Source organism: Cebus imitator, unplaced genomic scaffold, assembly GCF_001604975.1.
Source record: "Cebus imitator isolate Cc_AM_T3 unplaced genomic scaffold, Cebus_imitator-1.0 Scaffold720, whole genome shotgun sequence".
Lineage (NCBI taxonomy): Eukaryota > Metazoa > Chordata > Mammalia > Primates > Cebidae > Cebus > Cebus imitator.
Genome location: NW_016108035.1, coordinates 235,218 through 245,773, shown reverse-complemented (window position 1 = coordinate 245,773; position 10,556 = coordinate 235,218). Strand labels below are relative to the sequence as shown.

Genomic DNA, 10,556 nt, shown 5'->3' with positions numbered 1-10,556 from the left:
GGGGTTTCACCATGTTGACCAGGATGGTCTCAATCTCTTGACCTCGTGATCCACCCACCTCGGCCTCCCAAAGTGCTGGGATTACAGGCTTGAGCCACCGCGCCCGGCCTAGTTATGTTAGCTAATAGGCTAAACTGTAACTATTAGCAAATAAGTCCAAATTGTACCATAAACCAAAGCTTAATTAATGAATATAAATGTATAATGAACATATATTTAACTTTTAAAAAGGAAATTTTAAGAAGGATACTTCAAAAGTTTGTTCACGATAATACTGGTTGAGAATGTTTAGCCAGTGTTTAAGTACTACCTGAAACACTACACATTTTCACCCTATTTCTCAAGTTTAGGACCACTAAACTAAAATACAGATGTATGCATATATAACACACTTAACCAGCTCCATGAAGTAAAAAAGAAAATAGAAGAAAGAAACCTTGTCTGTTCTATAAAATTTTTCTGTTTTAAGAATTCATATGTCCCCAAGGACGGCTAGACCTAAAGCCCTGGTTTCCTGATTCTAAGTCCATTTCTTCTACATCTTGGAAATAAAGTATAAGAGCAGCTGGAAACAAAATTAAATCATAACAGCTAAACATCTGAAGTTTCTTATATGTTCTAATTTCCTAAATAGATATAACTATGCCAAGTTATAAATCTGCCTAGTTATAAATATCATAACATCATGGACACATCTTGCATCACTTTACATGTTTAGGTTATGAATTCACTATACAGAGATTTATGTACTACTGAGTAAAACTAAATTCACAAATAAGATACAATTTTACCCTGAGCTCTTCCTTACATTGAGTCATAAGTACTCTCCATACCAATTTGACCCTTTAGTCTAGGAAGTAGAATACATGGGTTCTCATATTTCTTGTTCGAACAAACAACTAGGCTTCAAGCATAAGTATGAGATTTAAGATGGAGAGCCAAATCACAGACTTTCCACAAAATCAAGATTGCTGGATTAAAAAGGGTCCACACGTATCTAGTAACTCAGCAGCTCTCAATAGAAATGATTTTGCTCCCCTAACTCCCACCCACCACTGGACAACTGGCAATGTCTGGAGACATTTTTGGTCATCACACAGTGGGGTACCACTACTAGCATCTAGTGTGTAGAGGGCAGAAGTGCTGCTAAACATCCTACAGTGCACACAGGCTAGCCCCCACAAAAGAGAATTTGTCAAAAGTCCAAAATGTCAATAGTGTAGAGGCTGAGGAACTCTGGAGTAACCAGATTCTAGTCCAATAGATAAAGAAACTGTGGCCTAAAACGTTAAAGAACTTGCCCACGATCAGGGGAAGGTTCATGAAGAATCAAAACTAGAACTTGTCTAGGCCGGGCATGGTGGCTCACACCTATAATCTCAGCACTTTGGAAGGCCTAGGTGGGCAGACCACCTGAGATGGGAAGTTCGAGACCAGCCATCCCAACATGGAGAAACTCTGTCTCTACTAAAAATACAAAAATTATCTGGGCATGGTGGGTGCACACCTGTATTCCCAACTACTCCAGAGGCTGAGGCAGGAAAATCACTTGAACCCAAGAAACAGAGGTTGCAATGAGCCGAGATCACACCACTGTACTCCAGCCTGGCGACAGAGCGAGACTCTGTTTTAAAAATCAAAACAAACAAACAAAAAGACAAAACTAGAACTCAGGCGTTCTGACTACTAAACCAAATGATTTCCTACAAAGTTAGAGAATGAAGATGAAAATGAAGAAAAGACTCTTCTAGTCTGTAGCATTTATTGAAAGCTAATCCATGTGCAGGTTATATGGTCTCTATCAGAATTAAACCACTTCCCAAAACTACTTTTTCCCTGAAAACTCTTATTTCCAAAAGTCCATTCCATTCAACACATTTTTTTGGTTGCCAACAGACCAATGACACATGTTCAAGGAAATAAAACCCCTATAAGGCACCAAAGATAATACAATAGGGTCACCTAAAAGGACTCCACAGAGGCCAAGGTGGGAGGATCACTAAGGCCAAAAGTTCCAGACCAGTCTGGCTAACATAAGGAGACTCCTTATAAAAAAAATTTTTTTTAATTAGCCAGGCATGGTGGTGCATGCATGAAGTCCCAGTTACTCAGAAGGGTGAAGTGGGACGATCATTTGGGCCCATGAAGTTGAGGCTGCAGTCAGTTATGACTGTGTCACTGCACTCCAGCTTGAATAACAGAGAAGACCTGTCTCCAAAAAAAGAACTCCATAAAGAAGACTTTTTCATCTTTGGATGCAATGCCTGCTCTTGAGTATGAGGCAGCTTTCATCTTTTACTCCTGTACAGTGAAAGCTAAATAGCTTTCTATCAGCATTCATTTCTTTCTGGAATAGAAAACCACCTGTTTCAAGCATTTTATACTGAGTACTGTGTAGCAAAGGTTTTAGCTTTGCCTAAAGAGAAGTCTGGGCTTTGCCTTGGCTTCTGAGAGGTGATCTATGTCATTTCTGATAGGAGTGTTTTTGTTTAGGGTGAGATCAGCCACACTTGACAGTCTTAAGGTTGAGATGATCATGCCAGAAAGACTAACCATGTGATATAGGATAAGGGATTTGGGTTATGCATTATCAGTGGACCAGGAGGCTGAATTCAATCAATCAATCAATCAAACCTATTAATAAAGCCCCAATAAAAACTCTGAACACTGCTAATAAACTTGCCTCATTGGCAATAAGCCATATACACTGCCACATATCAACACCAGGAAAGCAATGCATCCAGAGAACAATGGAATCTTCAAGTTTGGAGCCCTCTAGACACTGCCCTATGGATCTCTTCCCTGGCTGATTTTTAGGGGTATCCTTTTTCTATTTAAACCATAACCTTGAGTATAATGGTCTTCAGTGAGTTCTGAGAATTCTCCTAGGGAAATATCAAATGTAACAAGAGTGGTTTTGGGAATCTCCTGAATTTGCTGTTGGTATCAGAAGTGCAGGTAATGCCCATCTTGCTAGCAGACGATTTCCTTCTCCATCTGTGAAGAAGCGGGCTACAATGTTGTAAGCTGCCCTATGGAGGAATTCACATGGCAAGAGACTGTGGGAGGCCTTCAGTCAACAGCTAGCAAGAAACTTAGGTCCACAGTTTCACATTCGGCAAGGAACTGAATGCCACCAACAACCACATGGGCTTAGAATTGGATCCTTCCCTATTCAACCACTGAAGTGAGGCTGCAATGCCAGATGTACTTCAAATGCAGATCCTGAAGCAGACAATCAAGCAAAGCTATGCTGAATTCCTGACCCACAGAAACTGTGATATAATAAATGTGTGTTATTTTAACTAAGCCATTCCTTTGTGGGAGTTTTTTACACAGTAATAGATAACCACTACAAAGATGAACAGTGGTATTCTTCAACAATGCAACATTAGAGGAATGTTTCTAAAATGCAAACAGGATCATATTTAAGCCATCACTGGCTTAAAAAATCTCTCCATTGTCTCTCACTGACTACAGACTAAAGCCCAAATACTTTAGCAGGATATAAAATACTCTCCTTAATCCAACCTCTATTCCCGCTCTCTAGGCGCATGTCTTAATATGGTCCATTCCCCTGACTTCTCTCTCTCCCTCCAAGCTCCAGTGGTATGCAAAAAACATATATAATTTTTCTAAATGATCTACCCACATCCCTTCCACTCACGTGATGCTCCCCTTGCCTAGAACACCTCATCACCTACCCCATCACCTATCCCTCCCACCTATCCCATTGCTTACCCTCCTCCCTTATCCTTTCTATAAAAGTCAGCTTGTGGCTTCTCCCAGGTTATCACAGAACTCTGTACATTTCTGTGTAGCAAGCCCTATCATGTATTCTACTTGCTTGTTTGCTGTTTTTCTTACTGAACTTAGAGGCAATAAATGCTTCTTGAGGGAAGAAACTGATGTTTGTTTATCTGAGTTTATGTGTCTGAAGTTCTGGCACAGAACTGGTGCTCAATAAACTTTTATTAAATGAGTGAATGCTAATAACATTGTATTCACTGGTCATAATTTTTCAAGGAAAGTTGCTATCCACAAAATAATTTTCTGTAATACAAAGTATCAAAGTGTACAATTAATGAAACTATGAATATCTAAGATTCTCTATTTGGACATATGATATCTATCCAGCTTAATTCTCAACATCTTGTTATCTTGCCACACAATACAAAACAAATCAATGTCTGTTTCATTATTATATATTTCAAAGTCTTTAAAATGTTTTATCGTATGCTTGAAGTCATAAAACTGACAATTTATTATCAACTCAAGCTAGACAATATCACAACTAAATTTAAGACAATTCACATTCAAATAAAAACTTCAGTATTCAAGTCTTAGTTTATTTAAGCTTTGATTTGAAAGGTTCTAAAACCAATTTTGACTAGAAAAGAAAACAAATGGGTATTCTTTGATTTTTATTGTAATAAAATATGTATCCATATTTGTTAAATTTTTACCTTAAAAGAGAAAATGTTACTTTGATTGTTAAAAACACCAAAGAGGAATTTTTAAAAAGTGAATCTTTAAAAAAAAATCTTTAAAGTTGCTTGTATGGTATCTACAATGCCACTTTAACTTTTTAAACTCAATTTTAATATTAAAATAATTTTATAAAGTTTCCTTTATTCAGCAAAGAAAAGTCTCTTTTACTATCAACCTCAAAAACTATAAATCAAATTTACTTTTAAAAAGCTAATTTTTATGTGTCAGTTTTTCTTATATGTAACTAAAACAATGGGGAGAAAAAAACCCAAATGACAAAACTATAAAATAATTTGTGCTAAAACTAATTTTTACACTTGAATTTTCTTGGCTATATATTAATTATGGTACTAGGGCAGTATTTTTAATTCTCATAAAATTAACAACATGGACTATGTTTTTATTTGGTGTTCTATTTCATTCAAATAGCAGATGTTTAATCTCCTGGGAAATCACCAAAATGAAAAGCATGACTTTATAACTATATCATTTTCATAAACTAATATTCACCAAAACATGAGTATTTATTACACAATAATAAAATGACACAAGTTTACAGTCAATTAGTCAAAGCAGACTGAGTGTAGCAGTTATAACAAATATCTTAAGTACAGTTCTCCAGTACAACACACTGCATTTCACCCTAGAGAAAGAATGCTGGCAAAGATCTCTACCACATGGAAACTGCCCTTAAGCTGCTGGGCCCTGAAATTTTATTCAGCAGTTTGAAATCAAGCCATAGCTTTTCTCATTCACCCTCCCACTTGGGGCTAATGCACAGACAAGAACATCTATTGAGGAAAACCACAAAAAACTTCAAAACAGCTACAACGGTAGGCTTACTTTTCACATATTATTTTAAATATTGTTTGTTAAAGTATGACTCATCTAATAGTCTTAATAAATGTAAAGACCATCTCCGGTTTGTTTCAGCTGCCTCAAACAATTAATTTTTAACAAGTACTTATGTATATCATTGCATAACTTTAACATCCACGCAGGCAAGAATAGGGTGCTGCAAAAGTCACAAATCCATTTTATTCTTCATTTTCAACCTCTGGATTTTTGACAGTTTACTGACATCTATAATGCAGCATCAGCAACTGTGAGTGATTCTGCTCGAAGTTACTTAAGAAAAAGTCTGAAATGTGTACCCACCAGATAAAATCCACTGATGAGTCTAAAGGAATCCTTTCTATTACATTCCTCAAAGTTCCTTGATTAAAGTTCGGTATTTCCTCCAGCCTGCAATACTATTCTTTCAGTTTTCATAGTTTAAATTAAAAATACAATATTATTAACTAAAAATTGTGATCACCTATTAAAATTACAAAACTACGAAAATTAAAAACATATGGCTTTTCCTATATTCTTGTACCACCTAAAGGTAAGTGTTAATGACTACTTTTCATAATGTTAAATTTAAGATTTAAGTTTTAAAACTTTTCTTGGAACTTGTTTCTGTTCATACCAATACAAATCAAGAGTTCTTATAAAGTAGCTAAGTTGAAATATGATATTTTTAACTCACATGAGACAGGATCTTGGGACTTCATTTTAACTATTTATACTACAGGTATCCTAAGAATATTTCAATTAAATATGTCTGTCCCAGGCACTTAATTATTAAGAAACTTAAATCATCAATATTTCTTGAATTTCTGATAGAGAAGAAATAAAACTATTTTCTAAAACTATTTTTCATAACACTCACTGATACATAAAAACTGCTAGCATCTAATTAAAGATCACTAAGGGTTAAACACTGTTCTCTGGCCCTTACTGCGCACACCCTGCCAAAACATCCTCTAAGCTTTTAAATATTGCTTCGATGGTCTGAATTTTTATTTCCAGGGAAAAAGAGAGTTTTGTCCCACAGTCAGCAGGCCACTAGTTTATTAACTTCCAGTCACCTTGATTTTTGCTAAAATGAAGACTCTGCAGTCTACACTTCTCCTGTTACTGTTTGTGCCTCTGATAAAGCCAGCACCACCAATTCAGCAGGACTCACGCATTATCTATGATTATGGAACAGATAATTTTGAAGAATCCATATTTAGCCAAGATTATGAGGATAAATACCTGGATGGAAAAAATATTAAGGTACTTTATTTCTACTCTAAATTTAGTTTCTAAAATACTGTCCATTTAAATGCATGTTTTTGTTTTTCCTGAATGTGTCTGATAAGGTAAGGGGAAGGGAAAGTCACTTTAAATGATTCAAATGAATTCATAATTGTCCCTAAGATTATATTTTTAGAGTATGCATGCTTCCCAAATTAATAAACAGTACCTATGATAACCAAACAGTATCTATAGTAATGAAAAAATAAAATTTAAGGAAAACTAGACTTTAAGATGATCCCTGACTAGTTGCAATTTATGTATTAAGTAATATTACACAATGCCCTATATTTGCAATGTTGTACTGCCTCAAAAATAAATTAGTGGAAATGTATATTTGGAAAAATAAAGATGAATTATCAGCTTAAGGTTATGATTATAGAAAAAAATTTTAAGAATATAAATAGAAGAGTACTGGTTATTTTTATATAAATAGCATCCCACAATAATTTATATATGCCATCTACATACAGTCCCAAAAACTGAAAACCCACTCAGTATAGGGCTTTCTTTTTAAATCAATTTTAACAGTTTAGATCCTCTATCAATTTGTACCAAGTAACTGTAACTGTCATTGAGTTAACACTACAGGGATGACATTATACCACATCATTCATTCCCCACCTTTATGCGCAAAGTAATTACTTGTGGTTTTTCTTGGCACACAGAAATGAATGCTGGGTAAGGAAAAATTTAATACACCACATTGGTATCTGTTGCCCACTGTGTATGACACACACAACCCCCCCCCCACACACACACACAGAGGAAAATGAGAAATTCAACAATACTGATTGTTTCAGAAGTTCTTCTCCACTTTAAATTGGATGATAATGATTATAAGATTGACCAGTTACAATTGCTACTTTCTCTTTTCTTTTTTGCAGGGATAAACAATGAGCAAATGTTAACACCACAGTTTCTTTCAAGTAACGCTTTTAATATGATAGCATTATTTTTGCCCATCAATAAAACACAAAGGATAGGTATTACTAATTACAGCTTCAAAAAAGAAAAAAAAAGGCCCATCATAACATAAGCTATTGGCTCACTTGGATGACTTGAATCTATTAAAAACTCTTTCAAGATTCCCTAGTCCCTAAATAGTTTAGAGATGATTTTTCTCTCTGCTTCTTCTCTTTACAGGGCTTTAGAAGTTTATCTTAACATAAATGCAGGGACTAAGATATCTGTGGAGTGGAGTAGAATTCAACAGGACTTGATGTGCAAACACAGAGTAAAGGGAGGAAGTTCAACCACCACACAGATGGGAGAATGAAGGTGAAGGGCAGAGTCGGGAGTCACGACCGAGGCTAAAATGAAATATGCTTACAAAGGACAAAGAGTAGGATAACACATAATACACTGTAATCTAATGGCAGAAAATGTACCCTCCAAGAACAGGAAAAAGAGAGACTAAATTATATCGACTCCAATTTCCCCAGAATTAATGGCCTATACCAGTGGCCTGAGCAGGGTAGGCAGGCTGGAATAAAAGGGCTCCAAGAGCCAGGGCTTAATGGAGGAATAGGTAAGTAAAGGGTAACCACAAGAAGAGACCAAAAGACCTTAGTCAGGAGTTTATACTTGTGACATGGCTGGAGATCTAGCCGAGCTCAAAATGGTAGAATCTGAATGAGAAACTCAGTTCAGATAAGACCCCTGAGGTTAAAAAAAAAAAAAAAAAAGACCCCTGAGGAATAGTTCACCTCAGAAAAACTTTCATTCCAATTGAGGGAATTCTCATCTAGCTCTGATTTGGAATTTCAATATGTTCAATATTTATTAAGCACTGAGTTCAGCCACTGAAGATATAAAATAAAAACATCCAATTCTTTTACTCAAGGAGCTCATACTCTAAAATAAAGCCAAGCTAAAAAATATTTATACTGTAATTTAATAAATAATAAAATGGAAATAGGTATGAAAGCCTAATGAAGCACAAAAGAAATGCCACTAATTGTAACGATGAGAAGGTGTCTGTGATCCCTCAGTTTTACAGTCAAACATAGACTTAATCAACCTAGGTAACAAACTTTTATTTTTCCAATAGGAAAAAGAAACTGTGAGAATACCCAATGAGAAAAGTCTTCAATTACAAAACGATGAGACAATAACACCATTACCTCCCAAGAAAGAAAATGATGGTAAGTATTATCTAAATATTTTCCAAAAGGGGTCTTTTAACAATAGCTATAATGGACTTTATTCCTTGTGGTAATCAAAAATACAGCAATTTCAAACAGTGGAGTTTTATTTCCAATGGTAAAGTCAGATGGGTATACCAGAAGTGCACACCATTTGCCATCGCACATCATGAGTGAGAAATGTGGAACAAGAACATTCAAGAACAACCAATGCGTGGGCAAGCTTAGCCTCCACAAACTGTGGTTTCTGTCCATATAAAATCAATTCAAGAAATACTTAAACACTGATAATTTGCCAAATATAATGGAGAGCCTCAGAATGTGATAAATATAATTATTGCCTTTAAGAAACTCACAGAACAGAAACATATATACATAAATAGCTATCATGTACATTTCAATTTTAGAAAACTTGTCATGAAATAACAAATTACAAGTCCTACTTAATAATACCTCTGTACTTGGTTTACTCTTGCTCTATCACAGAACATTATTTTACATGAAAACATGAAAAAAAAAACCCACATATTAATTATTTTATTTATTTATTTTTGGGGTGGGGGGAACAAGAGTCTCACTATGTTACCCAGGCTGGAGTACAAAGGGATGATCTCAGCTCACTGCAACCTCCACCTCCTGGGTTCAAACGATTCTCCTGTCTCATCCTCCTGAGTAGCTGGGATTATAGGCGTGTACTACCAAGCCCGGCTAATTTTTTGTATTTTTTAGTAGACACAGGGTTTCCTCATGTTGGCCAGGGTGGTCTCGAACTCCTGACCTCATGATCCACCCACCTCAACCTCCCAAAGTGCTGTGATTACAGGTGTGAGCCACCACGCCTGGCCAACACAAATTTCTTTCTTTTTTTCTTTCTTTCTTTTTTTTTGAGATGGAGTCTCACTCTGTCACCCAGGCTGGTGTGCAGTGGTGCAATCTCAGCTCACTGCAACCTCTGCCTCCCGGGTTCAAGTGATTCTTCTGCCTCAACCTCCCGAGTAGCTGGGATTACAGGCGTGCACCACCACGCCCAGTTAATTTTGTATTTTTAGTAGAGATGGGGTTTTACCATGTTGGTCAGGCTGGTCTTGAATTCTTGGCCTCATGATCCACCCACCTCAGCCTCCCAAGGTGCTGGGATTAGAGGTACGAGCCACCACGCCCAGCTGATTTCTATATTGCTACAATAAAATGAAAATGAACCATAAAAGAAAATAACACTTAAAAAATGAGAAGTATGATAGTAAAAATAAATTTGAATAAATTTAAAGACATCCCTTGTTCTTGGATAGAATAACTCAAAATCATAAAGATATCCGTTCTTTCTAAATTTATAAATTTTAAACAATCCAACTAAAATTACCAATAATTTTTTTATAAAGCTGGAAAAATGGATTCTAGAATTCATATGACACAACACATAACAAATAGCAAGGGAAAACAAAGAACAATGACAAGTATATACAGGAATCAGATGCACTACACATTAAAATATATTATAAAAACTCTATATTTTAAAAAGTACGATACTAATATATGAACAGAAAAAAAGATCAATGAAATAGAATAGAATGTCCAGAAACACATGAAAATTTAGTACATAATAAAGGTACCAACTCAAATCACTGAAGCAAAATGGGGTTTTTAAAAAGCGGTGCTCGGGCCGGGCGCGGTGGCTCACGCTTGTAATCCCAGCACTTTGGGAGGCCGAGGTGGGTGGATCACGAGGTCAAGAGATCGAGACCATCCTGGTCAACATGGTGAAACCCCGTCTCTACTAAAAATACAAAAAATTAG

The 10,556-nt window shown here is 35.9% G+C and overlaps 2 protein-coding genes across 5 annotated transcripts in view; one reads left to right on the top strand and one right to left on the bottom strand.

Annotated features, from left to right (window-relative positions):
• Nucleotides 1–10,556, bottom strand: part of LOC108296499 (centromere protein P) — a 273,862-nt gene that overhangs the window by 190,634 nt on the left and 72,672 nt on the right. The gene's annotated exons all lie outside the window — the stretch shown is intronic.
• The window catches only part of OGN (osteoglycin), a 21,729-nt gene continuing 16,302 nt past the window's right edge, over nucleotides 5,130–10,556 (top strand). Inside the window, exons 1-3 of the mRNA XM_017518980.2 lie at nucleotides 5,130–5,324; nucleotides 6,346–6,594; nucleotides 8,669–8,762. Of these exons, the coding sequence (XP_017374469.1) occupies nucleotides 6,421–6,594; nucleotides 8,669–8,762 (268 nt within the window). The 5' untranslated portion in view covers nucleotides 5,130–5,324; nucleotides 6,346–6,420. The remainder of the gene's footprint in view (nucleotides 5,325–6,345; nucleotides 6,595–8,668; nucleotides 8,763–10,556) is intronic.